Source organism: Manacus candei, unplaced genomic scaffold (assembly GCF_025592945.1).
Source record: "Manacus candei isolate 608988 ecotype Guabito, Panama unplaced genomic scaffold, ASM2559294v1 h1tg000017l, whole genome shotgun sequence".
In the NCBI taxonomy this organism is placed as follows: domain Eukaryota; kingdom Metazoa; phylum Chordata; class Aves; order Passeriformes; family Pipridae; genus Manacus; species Manacus candei.
This window is the reverse complement of record NW_026138065.1, coordinates 14,756,575-14,776,448: the sequence shown is the minus strand read 5'-3', so window position 1 is coordinate 14,776,448 and position 19,874 is coordinate 14,756,575. Positions and strand designations below refer to the sequence as shown.

The following is a 19,874-nucleotide window of genomic DNA, read 5'->3' as shown; positions in this document are numbered from 1 at the left end:
TTAAGCCTCAAGTAAGCAATGACTTAGAGCAGGAAGTTACCATGTCAAGGCTTACAGATTAGATTTCATTAATTGCCTTGTCACAAACTGAAGTTACTCTCACACAGCTCTCATCACTGACTTTCAAGAACAAGTGTCTTCAAACAGTATCAAAAGAAATCTACTTCTACATTTTATTCTAAGCATTGAAACTGGTGTTTGCTCCAAGGTGGGGTAAAATAAACCATTGTTCAAAACCACAGACCAATCCAATATAAATCAGTAAGAGATATATATTTTGTAAGTTTTCCTTTTTTTAAAAAACAACCAACTCCACACTTTTTGAGTAACAGTAAGGTATGTTAAAATAACCAGTCAGACTTCATTCAAATGAATTAGACAACTTTTACTAAATGAAAAAACCTACATTTAAAATATGCATTTAAAACAAAATGGAATTAGAAAAGAGACTGAAATCCATTTTAAAGAACTTGCTCAGTGTCAGAAATCAATATATCTCTTGCACTATATAATGTGCCAGTTCATAAAACGGAAGTTACCAGAATCCTCAATTTAACATTTTCAAAGACAATACTGAAGTCAAGAGTTTTACATCTACTGATGCACATTTAGAATGGTATAAATCTGCAGCTTCCCCCAAAGAATCTTACAAATTTGACAATATTCAGTAAAAGCTTTTGTAGTTATGTCCAATAAGTATTGCATCCTAAAGCATCACAAATCTGTGCCTTTCATTTATCCTACTATAGTCTGTATCTTCTCTATATCTTGCCGTTTGCCAATGTTAACTCTTTTAAGAAAGGAGAGAAGTGAAAAGAAATACTGCGTAACTCTTGATCACGTACAGAAATTATTGCTACTATAGTACACTACAAAGCAGAAGTCTATACAATAGTACATGAAATTTGATCATGAAAATCCAAATGATATAATCTTTAGTGACATAAGCCTTACTATGAAGTTGGACATTCCTGTAGCATTTTCAGCTCATCACTCATCATCTAGCCTATTTTACAGTGATGAACATCCATTTAAACACACCCTCTTTATGAAAAAGAATGTCAGCTTTTAAAGGCTTAGCAAATAAGGATCTTCATGTTCTGTGGAACTATGTAAAATGAATTTTGATGCAGGTAGGGAGTTACCTGGAAGCTAAGCATGCCAAAGGTGTTTCATGCTAATAAAACTAAAGCCAAGGTACCACTTAATCAAGTTACCAACTAGTAGGCAATACCATTTTTGTCCTATCTAAGTTAAATGAAGTGCCATCGCACAGTGTAACGTCAATAATTTAAAATAGTGTAGTGCACAAATCCATTGTGTGGCAGTTTAAGCTAAAATGTCAGGACAGGTTTTTCTGTCTCAATGTATGTTGGCTGTCAAGATGTCCAGTCTGGGCATTTGGGATTTAGTTTGTCTTTTAATCACTACTGTACTATAAACTTTGCCTTATAATAGGGCACACATTTGGGCGGCATTATTATGAGAAACGAGGGATTAGGGGGAGGATAAGAGATCAGTGGCTGTTCTAAAACACCCCTTCCTCATTTCAATTTCATAGAGCCAGGAAATAAGACTAGATACTGTATTCGCATCATTCTAGCTACAAAATAACCAAAGTAAAAGCAATCAAGCAACAATAAGACCACATTACACAAATGGAACATCATGCTCTCATCTGGTTTAACTATTACATCAAGTTTTAACTGGGATGTTGGTCAACTTTAAAAACCGTGGTAAATGTGAATATGTAAGTTGCAATAGTTTTCCTCCTAATTTTTCTTTTCACTCTATGCTGGATATTAGAACTTGGAGCTATGCTTGTTACAATACAGTGTCGCACATCTTTCTACTAGACAAAATTAATAAAGATCCTTTACCCGTCTCTTTAAGTTAAACGTGTGACATCATAAAGGGTGTCAAATGGCTGGATGGTTTTACAGTGCACACTTATTATATACTGTAATATGGAGTTTTGTCCTTGACAGATCTGATGGTGTTTTCTACATTATTTCCTTTCTTCACCTCTTCTTCGGTGGATTAGCTGTGCGAGGTGGAGTGACTGGACGCCCAGAATTCAGTCCACCATACTGGTACTTGGCTTTCTTTTCAGATGGTTTCAATATCTTAGAGAAAATAAAGAAGTTCCTTTGAGTCAGCAACAACTAAGAACATTTCAAATACTGTTAAGCCAACATGAAACCTTGTTCTGCAGGAACAAGAGGGCTGATGATGGTGGGGGGGAAATCACATCACAATCCTACAGATTTCTTAATTCTGCATACAACAATAATACTACTTCTACATCCTTCCAGTGCTACCACTACAATCGAGTGGGAACAGGAAAGAAAAGGGGCTGAAAACATGTCCAAGAGGGAATAGGGACTAAAATCTGATCAGAGTAACCATACTAAAAGGGTCCCTTACAGTCTATTAGTTCGCATAATCGGGTCACATACCAATCGCATACCAGTCACTAGGTATGACTAAAAATAATCACCCAGTTAAACTTGGAAATGAGCACCTGAATAGAGCGAATAACTTATTATGCAGTAGTTTGGAAAACATCAAATCCCAGTTGTCTGGAGAACAGTTGGTTTACAGTTCAGTTGTTCACTAACACCAGCCTCCTGCACAGTCCTTCCTGTAGCTCAAGTGTATTGCTCTACACTAACCATGAGCGCAACAAGAAGACTAACTTGGTCCATACAGCCCAACACCTACAGTCATACTTAATGCACAAATATATCATACCTGAAAGGAACACATCAGAGTTTCATCCACACTCATCATGCCCCCCGCATTGTCAAACTCTCCACAATAATTTGGAGCTGAAAATAGGGTGACCAACTGCCGTTTTGCAAAGAATTCATATCCATCTTCAACCACCTGTCAACATCAGAGAAATCAATATAGCTTACATAAGAAAAGACAAATTTTGAAGAAAAAAAGCTACTCTTGAGGCCAACAGGACTTTATATTAGAAAGATGACAAGAACTCATCAAAACAGTATTTTATATCTTGACTTTCAGACAGGCAGGACAGGTTCATTCATTTTGTCCTACCTGACACTGAATGCCAAGCCAAGTAGCATACCCTGTGTCTGACACTTCCAATGTTAAACATTCATCAGCTTGACTGTTCAGTATTTTCATAGCTGAAGTCCAATTATGCACTGCTAGTTTAAGTATTCTCAGCATTTTATGGTTTACACACAGCATGTGGATGTTTGACCTAATTAGTGTGGAGCCCACAAAACCTGGATACCATTTCATTGCAACTTGTCACAACCAAGTTTCACTTACACTGGTGCTGATCCTACAAATCTCAAGTGTAGGCTTTTTTATAATTTTGATGCTCCAAAAGCAAAGTGGGGCTGACATATTTTGCCTAAGAGCATAACACACCTTTAAAGTCATGCAAGTAGTATGATGCATCAGCTAAGGATGTTCCCTCTTCCCCAAAATAGAAGCCTCATGTTACAACATAGTGAAACCAGTGCATCAATTGCTCACTTTGGTGCAATCACCACGATCTTTTAAAATACATACTTCTTTTACAAAGAACTGAAGTGACTATATGAGTACAGGAAATTGGTAGCAATTTTGATCAGCAGTTAAGAAATCTAGCCAGTGTGTGGAATGAATATTAAATCTTCTGTAATGTTTTAGCAGTAAAATTACAAAGATAAATATTTAAGTGTTCTGATAGTGTACCCAAGCCTAACAGTGACACAGAATAAAGAGCCTATTTTTGTTTCACAGCAGGAAAAAGCTTTTAAAATTGACTAAATAATGAAATTGAAATATTATACAGGAAATTGAAACCTGATGTCCACCTAGGTAGGACTCTTGCTTAAAATAACTTAATAAAAAAAGTGCACTAAAAATGGACAATGCCAAAACCAACCTGATTTACTGAAATGTGCAGAAAACAAGTCTATGCCAAAGTATTCTAAACAGTTGAAACAAAGGCAAGACTGAAAGATTTTATGTACAGACTTGTTTCAGAAATATTCAAAATGCATTTAATACTTTGACAAAGTGAAGCAGAAATAGTGTAAGCCACAACTACCAACTGTCTACTACTGAAATGGAAGAACTCTGAAACTTCAGTGTAAATCTCAAATTCAAGTCACTTCGCCACTTTAAGCTGGACACTGTACCTCTGATGTTTACATACATCAATGTAACATTTAGCAGACAGTAGAAAAGGAAAAGATCAATGGAGATATCCAGTGTTAGTATTCTACTTCACTGACATTAGACACACAGTTCAACATGAGTCAATAGACACAGTCGTACAGTCCCTTTATTAGGAAGATCTTTTTTTCTCTAGAAGTAACACAATGCAAATTAAGTTTCAAATATATCCTACTTATAAGGAGCACCAAAGAGGCAGAAAGACTAGGAGAGGTTTTAAGAAGCAACAGTAGCAAAGTTCATACCTGATGAGCTCGACAGATCAAATCCAGATCATGACGATTCAGAAATTTACTGACCACATCAGCACCAAAAGTGAAGGAGACCCCACGATCATTTTCACCCCAACCTTGCACATCTTTGTCTGGGTCAGACCACAGCAAGTCACAGAGCAAACCTTTGAAAGATAACACAAGTGAAGATGCTAGTCTTCAGAGGTATCACTTTATAATGTAAAACAGTTCTACTGTAATTAATAGAGTAATTCTCCTAAAGAAAATAAGTTTTAACAACAAATGCAGCAACATTTTACACTGCAACTCAAAGGGTATGTTGTGTGTAAGTCTGGACATTGTTCCTCCTCACCGATGACAACACCTTGAGATTAAAAAAGTCAGAGCCAAACAGTTCTCTGAAATAATATTTAATTGTAATACTCACGGTGTTTGAGGAGTTTAAAAACACTGAAATGCATAGGTATTAAAAGGCACACCAAGAAAGTTTAGTTTGAAAGCTGCAGTGAATTAAAACATGCTATGCAAGGCCTGTCATAAATACAGCAAGTAGACTTGTACCATAAGCTTCTGAACATGGAACAGCTTTGATTCTTACCTTTCTCACCGTACATGAAGAACCTTAGTTGACTAAATCAAAACGTAACAGCAAAATGCTGATATATTGTTTCAGGTAGCACTGTCAGTTTGTTCCGACCGCTGTTGACTTTTCAAAAAGCCTCATGACAACCACTCTGGAATCTAAGCTGGAACAATAAGCCTCTCTGGTGTTTTAGCAAGATCTTTTTTTCTCCTGCCAACAAAAGGTCAGCTAACTCTGGAGTTAAAACTGGGTACTAAAAAAAGATTTCTCTAGATCAACTGCAATGCCTTTATACATAGAATTTTCAATGAGTTTTCACATGGGAAAGAACCAGGCCAATTTAACTACAACACAGACAAACACAAAAACATTCAAAAGGCATTTCATAGCTTGCCATGAAACTGTACTTTCTTTACCTGTGATAACTAACCCAGAGACATTTAAATACTTAAGACCATTGTCATAATCTGAAAGATGTGTCAACAGGCTCCTTTATCCTTCATTCAAGCACTCAGAAGTTTGATTTACACCTGGTTATTTGCTGAACAAAATATTGAAGACATTATTTCTTAAACAGGAGATCCTTCAAGCTGTAGTCAAGCAAACCAATGTCTGAAACCTATTGCACAACTAGACCATTTTATATTTAATACAGTTATCAAATGGTCTTTGGCACCAGACACAGCTGCTCTCTAAGAGAAGCTAAAATTTTATTTGCTTTTAGAAGACAAAGAACAGAACAAGCACAACTGCATCTTAGATACAATTTCTACCTAGAAATACACTACTGAATACAGACAGCATATGAAAAAAGCTTAGCTTTACTGAAATTTAGTTCTATATTGAGTAACTTGTTTTTCAAAACAACAGTTGCACTGCAATCCCTAATGGTTTCTTACCATGAATTTCCAGTAAGTGACAGAAGCTGCTTGTCTCAGCTGGTTAGGAAGTGCTTCCTCTTCTATTCTCTCCCCAAAAATCAAACAATCTTTAGGCTTATACAGAGCAATAGGCTAGAATAGTTAGCAGTGGTATAAAAGAACCCTGCAACAAGGTTGTCTAAACTGTGCTGCCCAGGTAGGTTTATATTTTAATATGCAACATCTACCATTGCAATAGCTTAGGCTGACCAAGAGCACACCATAATTTGGCTGATACAAGGCATTCAAGATTACACAAAACAGGGAGTTACAATCTCCTAATAAGCAAATGGTTGGCAATGCTGACCAAAACACATAACTTATGTCCTGGCCTTCCCAAAATGCAAATAGTCCAGCATTTATCAAAGACAAGTGATTTAAGTTGGAATAAAAAGTCAGATTTGAGAAAACAGCTTCCAAACCACACAAAAATGCCACCTAAGTAAGAGGTCTTTAAATTGCAGTTCAAATTAAAAAGGCTTTTTTTCCATCAGGCTAAAAGAAACCCTCATGATGATCTAATCTTTGCATAGCTTCAAAAACATCTACCAAAAACTTCTATATCTACACATTCACCAAGTGACACCTCTCCACAAAGGGATAGCTTTTAAGGGTTTGTGACTTTCATGGAAGTGAGACTACTTCAGTTGATTTTTCATTTTCCACAAGATTTACTTCCATTATGTAATACTGGTTTCCTTAAGTACATCCAAAAGGCCAAGACCTTCTATGTCACTGTATCATATGCACACATGGTATGTTTCATTTTCCCTCTGACAGTACACATAATTTTACTTTCACAAGCAATAGCATTAAGACTACAAAACACTACACAAAACAAAAGCCTTTTAAAAAAAACCAAACCTCTACACTTATTTTTAGGAGGTATTAAGAAGACATATGACTACAGTGGAGTGTCCATGGAAACCAGAATTACATTCTGAAAGGGCATTCCTGAAGTGGGGGTGGCTTAAACAGTACTAATCATCTGTTGAACAGAACTATCTTTCCTGAGAGCTCTGATAAACGTAAAGATTGACTCATTTGTACTGACATTTATTTGGTTATGCACTGAGTGAATAAGTAGCATAAAAGGAAGAACAATGTAGTAATTTATACTACAGAAACACTCATTCACTAGTCTATAACACTTCTCGGTGTCAAGTGTGTATTTACACTAGCTTGCATACAAGTGTGGTTGTTTAAGGGACAGTAGATACATTAATTAGTCCCTTAATTATTGCCATGCATCAGCACTGAGGAAAATTACATGAAGCAGAAATCTTCTATTCCAAGGTTTAACTGCAATTGTAGTTTACGTTTTAAAAAAGGTTTAGATTTCGTATTTCCTCTGAAAGTTAATTCAGACCACTGTTGAAATCAACACTAAAAACTATCCCATTGTACTGTTAGTCTTTTCAATCCACTAGTAAAAAATTTGTAATAAATGGGACACTGAGTATTATTAGTTGAACCATTCAAAAGAACATTGTACAGAAAGCACTGCCAACTTGCATCCAAAATTTCTAAACATTGGAAGAAAATTTCACAACTATCACATTAATAGATGCAATTGAAATCTGCAGTGAAGTAGGAGCTGTATTTTCAAATTTAAAGGAGACAAGGTCTCAAGTAGAGAGAAGCCTAAATACTTTAACACTCGGGAATCTTTGAACAGTTAGGTTCTTTGACAGACTAAAAGATTTGTTTGTGTGTGCCTAACTAAGGCAAGAAAAAACTAGCTGTTCAGTTTCCTTTATCTTTCATTAGATTTCCCAGTTGTTTAAGGGCAACTTGTGAAAAATGTATCCAAACTTGAATAATGTATCCTACTCTGTTATAACAGGCAATAACAATCTTGGTCAAAGTGCAATAACCTCTAAGGTATCAGATAAAGTAGCCATCGGGAGGAACAAGACTCACACCCTACACAGGCATCAAGAATATTGTACTGTGAACAAAGGTTGTGTTAAGTCACCATATTGCCTGCACACAAATTGATTAAACCTGTTCCATCATTAAGATCTATTTACAGTAAATTCCATGCCACTCACCTGTGTCAGGAACATCTGTAGGTCTCATAATTCTCCGGATCTGCTCCATTGACTGGAGATCTGGAGACAGTCCTGTAAAAGTACAAGAAAACAAGTGACTTATATATGTATTTTACCTGCAAAAAAGTTCCAGAGAACACAAAATTTCAGGGTCAAAATCATACAGCATCCACTGTTTCCACTGCAATATAAACAAAAGGCAGTTTGCTGTAAGACAAGTTGTTGAAAAGAGGGACAGACACTAACGCAAGTGAAATTAGCAAGGGGTTTTAATTATCATCCTTTTAGCCACGTGGCACAGACCTCTACAGTTAAGGACATTATCTTAAACAGCTTACAACCATAAAAATCAGTTAGGTTAGGAAAGACCTCTGAGATCACTGAGTCCAACCATTAACCTAGCACTGCCAAGGACACTACAGAGAACCAGTGAAGGATAGCATTCCCATTATTGAACACAAACTGGGTGCAGACAGCTTTCCTTACAACCACCTTCTTTTATAAAAGCTAAAGGAAAATCCCCTGCCAAGGTCTGAAAGACTACAAGACAAAGCAGCCTGGAAGTGTAACTAGAATCATAAGTCAGATCTGAATGGCACAGTTTTACCACACAACAGCCAAGCAGCACTCACTGGATTCTGTAAACAAACACTAGACTGTGCAACTGCAATAGTTAAGGACCACAGAGGTGGTCATCTACTATAGCCCAGCTGCTCAGTCATTTGTAAAACCACAGTACTTCAATTACTCAAAAAAATCACAGTAATGCCACAGTTATTTTTCTGAAGTTTTGCCATTAACATGCAATTACAGCCTAAACATGGGATTCCAAAGCCACCCTTTGAGCAGCTTAAAGCTTCTCTACTGGAGGAACACAGGCATCAAAGATACGCTCTAGAATCTTAACAAGTCACTTAGGACCCTTATTTAAGGACATAAATGACTTAGGCCAAATTAGCTAATTAAGAGAATTTCAAACTTTAGAACATCAAGACCCAATTTGTGATGAAACATATTTTATATTAACAAACCATATCTATTTGAGTCAGTCCAGAACTCTGAAGAGGACAGAAGAAAACATCATTGGAAAGGAGTTACCACGTACAATAATTTCAGGTAACAGAGTTTGCACAGTGGCAATGTGTGTGTTACAGGAGCAACACGCCAACGCTCTTCAGTTGGATACAAAGACTTGAGGAACTTTTCCTCCAAGTGGTAGATTATTTTTCTTGAAGTGCTCTTGCAATAAAAGCCTTTTATCATCATCACCAGCTTGTTAAAGCTATCTTCATGATATTACCTTGAGGTCGTAAGGGAGGGCAGAAGTCTTACATTAAACTGCTTATGAAAGGAGTTTTAGGCAAGTCTACTTAAAAAACAATACAGGAATACTAATATAAATTCAAGTAGATAATCAGCTTTTAAACTGACCAACCTACCACTTCCCCTTCCCCAGATCTGCTCTCTTTGTGTACACATTACATTAGCACTCAGCACCACACTTTGAGAGCAATGGGCAAGCTCGGTGAAATAAGCACAACCAGTTTGTGACCTTCTATGAAGTTACAGCTCTCAGCATTTCAGGTTGCACCCAAAACATCTTTTGCCCCTGGAAGTGTTCAAGGCCAGGCTGGATGGGACTCTGAGCATCCTGGTCTAGTGCAAGGTTCCCAGCTCACATACAGGGAGTTGAAACTAGGTGATCTTTAAGATCCCTTCCAACTCAAACCATTTTATGATTCTTTAAAAGGAAATCTTATTAAAAAACACATCTGAACCCCATGGTTGTTAATTTTTGTGCTATTTTACACTAGTGTAAAATAGTAAAATCCCACAGAACTGCCTATACATTTGTAGACCTCTTTGTAACCACCCAAGAGGTCAGCTTTTCCCAAGTATTTTCGTAACTCCCCCTGCACAAAAAGAAATAGCTCATGTCTCAAATTCCTATCTATAGATAAAAGTTGTACATAATCAGTATTAAATGAAGGAAATAAGAATGCAAACACAGGCTAAAGTTCACTGTCAAGCTGCTGCCACCTACAATGTACTAAAAGTACACCATTAAGCTTTCTTGTCACATACAGCTAAGCATAGAAAAAGTATCTTTCAGTACACTATCTTTCTGAAGTGTAAGACCTCCTCTCCCATATGAGAAGACAAAGAATTGTCATTACTGCTGGCAGACTTAAACTTCAACATACATTTCATTGTCATTAATGTCACAAGAAAAACAGAATTCCAGAACCTAAAAATAGTATATAAATGCAGTATTTTACTAAACTAACACAACTCCCATCTCAGAGCTTAAATCCAACATCAGACAAATATATTTCATCAACATGACACTACAACATGGACTTAATTTATAAAAACTTGAAAGTAATCATGAAAGTTCTCCAAAGATTAGGACTAGACACTGGTGTCAGAGATAAAAGAGGAAAACTGTAGAGAATACAAAGCAGAGAAAAAGGAAAAAGTTGGAAAGTTACAGAATAAGCTTCAATGAAGCAAGATAAAGAGCAAAGTGAGAAGTCAATTGAGAGGACAGCCAAAAAAAGGACAAATTATGACAGGTATGAGCAATGTATAAAGAGTGGGAATGGAGAGAGAGGCGATGGGAAGGATACAATATAAGATCCTTTCAGCAGCATGAACATTTAAAAACAGGGATAGCAAGAGTGTTTTGACTTATACTGTGAGATAAAAAACCTCAAAACACATGCCCAGAAAACTCTAGATAAAAAACATAACTCAGGATCTTAAGTTACTGTAGATAGCCTACTGGGGTTAAGTTAGGTGCCTTTTGTTTTACTATGTTATGCGGTTTTGCAAAGTTTTATTATATATCCCAGAGGACAATATTTTTAAAATAAACTATGCAAAAATGCGCAATATAGTAAAAAAAGGCACCTACCTGATATCTACATGCTAGCTTCAACCTCCAGCAGAGTTGAATGGTTTGTGTTGCTGCCTCAGTGTTTATTACAGTAGTATCATCATGAAAAGGCGTTGACAGTCCATTACTTCATTGGATCTGGAATGCAGTTTGGATTGGACTGGAGAAGAGTGGAAAAAGGGCAAAACTTATTCACGTGCTGAACGTCCATTTCCATTTATTAGGAGCACACAGCACATTAGTAATCTTTTTGCTTTATTTCACAGCTGCAGATCAGTTGTGAGTGATAGTAATTTCGGTTACAGATGAAGCCCATACAAGTTTAAGGGGCAATTAGCAATCAGTAAAGAAGTAAATACTGCTTTTCCTAAGAGGATCCTTAAAGCACTCTACATACAAAATAACTTCTTGCTTAATCAAGTAGGAAAATTTTAATTCTCTCCCTCCCCATTTACAATAAAACTTTAAATCTTTTTTCTTGAAAAACACCGTTCTAAGCTTCTTTCTCGTAATTTGGGTCTCAATTGCACACACAAAACTACCAGTTTTGTCACAGCATTCCACTCCACCTCCTAAACTTCTTAGATTACCCTCCACCTAAACTTAATTGTTTGCCTGAAACACTCCAGTATTTTTGTCACCATTCATTCCCAAAAACCACAAAATTCAAAAAAGTAGGATGATAGTAAGAGAGTAATTCTTTCACATCCTTTCTTTGGAGACAAATTTATTACAAGTGTTTTTAGACACTGATAACTGGCTACCTTCTGTGCAGAAGTGATTTTTGTATCTCACATTTTTAAAACTTGATCCAGCTCATAAGATAGTTCTTGAAAAAAAAAGCACCATACTGCTTGAGAACAAGATTAAAAGATGACCTGTAAGAAAACAAGATGCAAGAATACCCTGCATCATCTTAATAGCACATCCCATATAGGCAGAGCTCTTGCAACTAATAAAGGCAGGATGGAAGCCAGCAATACAACCTCAAAGATTCTCCTCAGGAGTTCTGGATCACACAGTTCTTAACTCCAAATGGATCTGTTCCAACTAGAGGTTTTGCAGCGCTTTCATTTCCACTAATCTCCATCTCACTGACAACACAGGTGTGACACCTACCAAAACATTTCTAGATCATTCAGTGCAAGGCATCAAGTTGCTTATTAAGGGAGGCAGTTGCAAAGACAGCTGCAAAAGGCAGGATGGCTCTTATTACAAGTAATTTTAAATTCTTGTCAACTGTTTTGACACTGCAAGCTCCTGGAAATCTGTTAAGCATCATTACCTGTAAAGTCATGGGGGGCCCGTTCTACAAAGAAGGGAGCCCAGGTAAGTTCCCAGATTCAGACAAGTCACAACCCTCAGTCAAATCAATACCAAGCATTTTTTCAGTACAAGAACAGAGCAACACTGGGACAGGTGCCCACAGAATGTAGATTTTCTAATAACAAAGGCTTTTTGGAGTCCATGCAAGCCATGGCTGACATGCTCCAATGTTAACAAATGTCTTGCTTGAAGCCCCAGGCTTGACTGTGTAACCTTAGAAGTCCCTTCCACCAACATGTTATGAAAACAGCTAAAGACTGTAGAGCTCTCTTTGCTTGTGAAAGTTATTCTTCACAGCTAAGGCTAATAGTAACAGCAAAAAGTCATGTGGAAAATTAGGCAATAATTCTAGCATTCAGTATTTTTCACTGAGGGAATATTTATCACTGAGGGAATATTTACAGAGGCACTTCTCCCTCAGGCATGAGAGGGCCACGAATATCAGGTAAGAATGATATCTGTCTACTGCCAAGTGCATAGGAAAGCTCAAGGCATAAAAGCGACCTTTACAGCCAACACAAGGTTAAACATCTCCAGCTGAATATCAGGTATGCTCATCCACACCCCATTTGGTATAGCATTAACCCAAAGATCAGTGTAGACAGTTTTAAAAGCAGCCATCAGCTTACCTCCATGACAACAGAAGATCTTCTCATCCACAATGGCTGCAATAGGCAGACAGTTAAAACAGTCTGTGAAGGTCTTCCACAGCTTGATGTTAAATCTCCGCTTGCCTGCGAGAACAGTGTGTCATTAGGAAGAGAAGGCTGGTTTTTTAAAGCCAACCAGTAATACATATCACAACCTGACCAAAAATGTTAGCAAACTGTCTTCATAGGGCTTTATTTCTGTTAGCATAGTTAAGTCTCAATCTCTTACAACAGCATTTCAAGGACAGCAGAAAACAGTAATGCTCTTGAGTGACTTTAACCTTGGTTCGAAATGTATTTTTATAAAGTTTCAAAGCAGCTTCACAGAATGTTGAAACCCTTGCAGCATGAGAGTCAGTACTAGAAGCATCTTCAAAACACAATATTAGTCTGTTACAATCTTTCAAAAGTAATGGGTTTTGCTTACATTCATCATAAAATCCATAGATCCGATTGATGCTAGCACACTCGTGATTTCCTCTGAGGAGAAAGAAGTTTTCTGGATACTTGATTTTATATGCCAGTAATAGGCAAATTGTTTCCAGAGACTGTTTGCCTCTGTCTACGTAATCTCCAAGGAAAAGATAATTAGCTTCTGGTGGGAATCCTCCATATTCAAATAATCGAAGTAAGTCTGTATACTGACCATGAATATCACCTGAATAAAGAAATGTTTACCAAGGATTAGTGCAACAACAAAGACTACACAAGTCAAGAACTTAAGCCAATTATTTTCTATTCATTGATTTCAAAAAAGGCATTATATTGCCTTTTAAAACTGGCAATATTAATCAGAAAAGTAAGAACTATTCTAATATTAAAAACTGAAGTACTCACTAAATATAAATACCTCATACTATCTGCGGAACTGCTATGTCAGGTATGAATCCAATATGAAAACTAAAAGCTACAGAAGTTCAAACAATTAAGCGTAAGCTTTCCGACCAACCTTTAATTTGTTCAAACTACAACAAGGTCAGAAAGACAACCTCTACTTAAACAGGTGTACAACCAGGAAGCAAATGTATTAAGAAAAAGTCACTGCAAAAACAGATCAGTCAAGAATTCAGACAGACTGGAGAGAAACTGAACATTGTGTTGGCAAAGAGAATTTACTTTAAAGGTCAGCTCCCTGTATTAAGATTCCCACCCCCCAGTATTTAGACTAACTCCTCCTTTGATGCAATTATTCATGTAAAAACAATACAAAGACTCAAAGACTGATACTTCTTACAAGATATTCAACCCTGCAGGTTGTTCTTAGGAAAAATAACTGTCATGTTACTCATCACACTGCCAGCTTTAAAATTAAGTAGGTTTTCCATGGAACAGCTCTGTGTAGCAATTACATCACCACATACTAGTCAAAGCCAACTATCCGTGAGTTGTCCATACGGTTGAAGATATCAAAGCTGCTCTACAGTAACTTGTAGAACACATGCACTGTACTCCAGTTGACTGAAAACTCATCACCAGAGTGACTGAATGCAAAAAAGATATGCAAAAAGCCTTCAGTGCAAGCTGTATGCTATTTAAACTTAGTCCCTCCTGGTCCCATGCACAAAGCATTACATAAATGCATTTTCACTTTTGCTGCTTGTTCAGTGGCAAAATACTGACTTTGCTCAGCACAGTTATTCTCTAGCAGAGCACTAGCTACTATGGCCTCAAAAGAGGAAAAAAAAAACCCACACAACTTTCCCCATCTTAAAAAAGGTTCCCAAACCTGTATGCTCTCCAGTTCAATTCTTAAAGCATACAGCGGTAAGAATACATGTTATATTACATTCACTTTACACTTTCCACGAGAAATGCAATATTTCCTTCTTCAGGCAGCAATCTTCCATAACTATTTCTCACTCAGGGAGAAGAATAACCTTCCAATTTTCATCTAATAAACGTGACTATTATCCACTACCCAATTCCAGATACAACCTTAAGTTTCACTGGCTAAAATCTTTTTTGTGTATGTTGCAACAAGAATGATTCCTATTTTAAGTAATATTTAGAAGTCTCCAGGTAACAATCCAAAGAAAACAGACTCCCCAAAAAGTCATTTCTATGTTGAGTGTAGTACTCCAGAATCACATTAGCAATACATTCCCCAGACTTCAACACTAACAGAATTACCTACCAAGTAAGCATACTGAGAAAATATTATTACTGTGCTCATAATCTTGAACGATTTTCAGTTACATACGAGCCCACACATGAGGAAGCAATGCACTTAGTGGGTAAAAGAACATTTTATAGAAACAATTTTGTAGAGGGACCAAAGCATTTACTATTCCATTCAAGGTATTCAGCATTTTAAAATACAGCTTAATATGAGCACAAGTTGAATTGAAGTCTACCAGATACAAAGCCTTAAGAGTAAAAGCCACATCTATTTCAAAATGGACATTTACATAAGAGTTTCTTTCATCTTACATTATAAAACAGCCATTCAAGATGTAAGAGCTGATTTTGAACTGACTTGACTATAAGACAAGACAATCCTATAATGGTTCCTCAGGCATTGCCTGAGCACACTAAAATAATAGTTCAAAGCTGTACCAGCTGCATATTTTGCTTTTGGGGAAAGTGATCATCTTCCTTTCACTTTTATCTAAATGCATCTTTGACAATTGCTCTAATATTAAATTCAGATGCACCTGACACTTCCTGGTGCTTTCACTGTGTTTGGAATCAGATTTAAAAATAACAAATGCCTTAGTTAACTGTGCATTATCTAACCGTGCTTTCAACTGTCTCAATTTAAGCAAACAAGAAAAAACTAACTTTGAAGTAGGCTAATTATTCTTTGCAGACCTTGACTTATGCTCAATCTACCTGAGCTTCTGCGTTTTCTTTATCTCGGAACACGATGAGACTGTAGTACACTGAAAAGACTAAAGTGAACACAATGTGATAAAGCTGGATTTACCTTCAACTTTATGTCAGTAGGAAAGCTAGTCTCGTTTTTCCTCCCCACCCTACCAAGCAATTAGTCATTTAAAAATGACTTTGCCCTTAGTGGTTTGTCTGTGGGTTTGGCTGTTTTGTCGGGTGTTTTTTAAATTGGTAACATCCTGTCAATGTAAGAAACACTGCTACATTAGCTCTGCCAGGAAGACTAATGTATCTTTTGAGTATGCAAGTAATAACAAAGTCAGAGACTGCTTCTACTTTAATACTATGACACTTTAGCAAGCCTAACTCAAGGAATTTTATGCATTTCAAGACAATACCTATTGTTAATAAATAAGTTGAAGGGTGATTACAATCCAGTATTTACAATACTTCAGTTAAGTTTTTTTACAAGCTCACATACCTATTAACAACAGTGTACTTTGGAAGAAGTCTAGCATCTTATACAGGCTTAGAGAGGTAAAGAACACACACATTTCAGTTTCATTCGTGTTTCACAGTAATAATGATGTTTGTCAAAACCTGTTGTAAAGCTCAAGGAATTTGTCACATGGCAACTAAGCCTAATTAAACAGTCTCCATTTTACTTTCTCAGTTGAAAGATTACCAATGCTTTCTGTTTTTCAAGTGTTCCATTTCACAAGGTCTTTCTTTTGCTTATGCTTTGAAGTGAGCAACTACAACACCCGTTTTTTTAAAAGTAGTTAACTTCTTTCTGAAATAGTGATCTAAAGAGTAGCAGCTCTGTGCAAGTAAGGGACGGGTTGCAAAATTTACACTAGATGAGGGTACAATTACCCCTTTTCACCAAGGGAACTTGCTCTCAAATAGTACCAGGAGCATCAGCAATCTACCAACAGCCAGTTGCTTTTTCTTCACTTAATCCAATCTAAATTGAAAATTACATTTAAGATTCTGAAGACCTCACTCCAATGCCAACTCATGCTCACTTGCCCATCTCAGTATTCTTCCAACCCACCTAGCACACAACTAGATTGAAACACCTACATAAAACACATATCAGTTTTACATACCACAAATTTTCAGAGGTGCCTCTAGTTCCAAGAGAATAGGCTGGCTAAGAAATATTTCTCGTGATTTTATGCACAAGCCCCGAACTTCTGCTTCTGTCATCTGAACGATCTTCCCAGGACGACATCCTCGTACTGAAATGAGATATGTAACATTTGAAGGTCACTATCACACAGATATACAGCAAAGTCCAAATGATCTGTATTTGAAACCTATATTTGACAAAAAGCGAGCAGCACATTCCACATATTTACCAAATGCCCTGGAAGTATGTAGTCCAATGAATTCTAAAATTAATCTCTGACAGTGTGGTATTCTGTGCTTTAAAGTCTGTATGCCTTCCTGTTAAATCAGGTTCTCAGAAGAAAACAATTTAATTCTTGTTTTTGTCCATATTTGAATAAATAGCAACTTCAGAAAGTTTTTAGTTTAACAATCCCATTATGCTAGAGTATTCACCACAGAAAAAAAAAAAAACCTGGGAATCCCAAACCTGGAAACACTTCCATATTAGCACAAAATAAATTTCTTCAGGATTGTTACGTTTAACAGGGCTAGTAAATACCACAGAAAAGCCATAGGCACGTTTTCTTACATTTTTGGCAGCTGAAACTGCCATAATAGAAACATCACACAAAAAACTATAATAGTTTGATGAAATTTTCAATCATATATAATGGCTCTTAAGTTACTGAAACCTTTACAGCCAAGGATATTCTAATTAGAATGAAATTGAATTCACGAAACCTGTAAGTCAGGTACTCAGACCTATATTTAGCACTAAGTTTTCAAAAGCATTTGCATGTCATTGCACTCCAACCAACATCCTCTGGCAAGTTTATCTGCAGCTGCTTCTTTCTACAAATATCTGCATGATTCCTCTGTCAGAGGCTTTAATGTGTCTTTAATGAGGCAGCAAAATAGAACAAATGTGTCTGCACTTTGGCTGATCCAGTTCAGTCTTGCATCCCAGCATAAACCAAACTTCAGAGTTCAAACTAATAAGCCAGAATGTATCAGTGTGTACAACAGGCGAACATCCTGTCCTGCCATCTGTTTCAGATGAAAGCAATGTTCAGCACTGAACCACAGCAGTACCTACAAGGGAAGGTGGTATGAAATTTTAGCAGCTCAAATCCAAATGCTTTCAAATTCAAACATTGTAACAGACTACTTTGTAAACTTTTAGCTGCAACTTCACTAAATTTAATAAGATTTGTGAACAGAAGAGCAGAAACTAGTTCTCCATACTTCCTAGGTCACCTGCTTCGCCCCTCCAAAACAGAAGAGAAAGCTTGCAACTTTTTAAAAATTAATTAATATAAGTTCCCTTTCCTTTTATTTCTGCTTATTTCCTAGAAAACCTACTTTATAAAGAAGATCAGTATCATTACATCTAGTATTAACTACACTGTGCAATGGGGCAAAAAGGATGTGAGGGATAACAGTTTGTCCTATGACACCCAGTACTACAGTCCAAAGTGTTAAGCTCAAAAAGCTCTGCTCTGGTTATCACTGCATATTTGTCCCAGTGTAACTGCATATCTGACCATTCCAACACAGAGCTATGAATATCTATTTTTAATAAACACCAGACACTTGTTAAACTGAGGTCAGGAAGCAATCATAGGAATACATGAGAAGGCAGAACTTAAAAGTGGTTTTCAAAAACAGGGAAGAGACAGGAAACTAGATCCTGGGACAGCCAGTTTGAGAGCCAAAATAGCAAGAGGGATAGCCTATCTGCAGTTGAGGATACATTGGAATTACTTAGCTCATTAGAACACTGAGAGAAAAAGGCTGCTGCATACAGGACTTCTTTCAGTGAAGCTCTGAATCAGTACCAGGTGATACTTACCATATGGTAAGTCACATTCCTTTTGCTAATTAAGATTTCAACTATACTTGAGAAAGCAAACAGCTTTTTAGGAACACTTTTTGTGTTGTTATTCTTCAGGCATTAAGACGTTGGCTTACATACTAGAAGAATACAAAGGCAGACATTAGACACAATCAAGGTGACTAGCAAACAATATAAGCCTGCGGGCTTCCATTTCATCCCATCACAAACATCTAAGTGATGTTCTTACAGATATATCTTCAGCCCTGTTATTAAAGAAAAAAAATAAATCTCAGGCTTCACAGTTTTGCACAGGACTATCCAACTTGTGAGATACCAAGATGCTCTAATAATCTCAGTTTCCAATGCTTGCATTCCCATAGATTATATAATGATGCCTTTCAGAGACCAAGAACTCCTTCTGATGGGCACAATAAACTGTGATTATACGAAAGAAAGCTTCCACCCACACAACCAGTCTTCATATTACAATGGTTATAATTTTATTTAAACAATTTATGTATTTTAAATCCATAGCTTGCAATAAAGTCACACCAAAGCTCCATGCAGCACAACCATATCTCCAGTGCCATTCTCCCACTAAGAACTGTGCATTCTTTTAACCTGTTTTGCTTAGCAATGAAATTCCCCTCTCTATTTACCTACTTTCATAGTGTTTTGCAACACCAGAGTTAAGCCATTTCACAGAGAGCAAACCCAAGAAATGGCTTAACTGCACTTAATACATACACTCTAGTTTTGGAACTCAAACCCAGGAAAGTCCACCATATGCAACATTCATGTTATGAGAAGCAGTCCCAGACCAAGCAGAGGCCAAAATTGAGATACCAGTTCAAGGAGGGCACCCATAACACTCAAAATAACTTGGATCCAATCAATATTTCTTAAAACACTGGCCTTTAACTCCTTTTGAAACTCACATGGAGGTTTAAACTTTATAGGATTGATGCTTTAAGTGTTGCTGGATTCTTCCATGAGAAGACGTGGTGAACATACAGCTTCTGACTTCATAGTTAACCAGCCAGCCAGTGCCTCCAGTGCCTTGATATTAGTTCTTTACTTTTTCAAGTAAAGCCCTAAATGCTGCAAGTTCCTAACAGAGAAACCAGGCAGTAACTTATTACCACACTGCAGATTTTCCAGGTAGGACATTTCTACAACTATGGCAAGTATATCACTCTCAGATGAGGAGAACACACCCAC

At 36.9% G+C, this 19,874-nt stretch overlaps 1 protein-coding gene across 1 annotated transcript in view; it reads right to left on the bottom strand.

Moving 5' to 3' along the window:
* Positions 1-370: 370 nt before the first annotated feature.
* The window catches only part of PPP1CB (protein phosphatase 1 catalytic subunit beta), a 29,293-nt gene continuing 9,789 nt past the window's right edge, over positions 371-19,874 (bottom strand). Inside the window, exons 2-8 of the mRNA XM_051782906.1 lie at positions 16,813-16,944; positions 13,296-13,526; positions 12,848-12,952; positions 7,994-8,065; positions 4,449-4,600; positions 2,755-2,889; positions 371-2,126 (exon numbers count right to left, since the gene is read on the bottom strand). Coding sequence (XP_051638866.1) covers positions 2,022-2,126; positions 2,755-2,889; positions 4,449-4,600; positions 7,994-8,065; positions 12,848-12,952; positions 13,296-13,526; positions 16,813-16,944 — 932 coding nt within the window. The 3' untranslated portion in view covers positions 371-2,021. The remainder of the gene's footprint in view (positions 2,127-2,754; positions 2,890-4,448; positions 4,601-7,993; positions 8,066-12,847; positions 12,953-13,295; positions 13,527-16,812; positions 16,945-19,874) is intronic.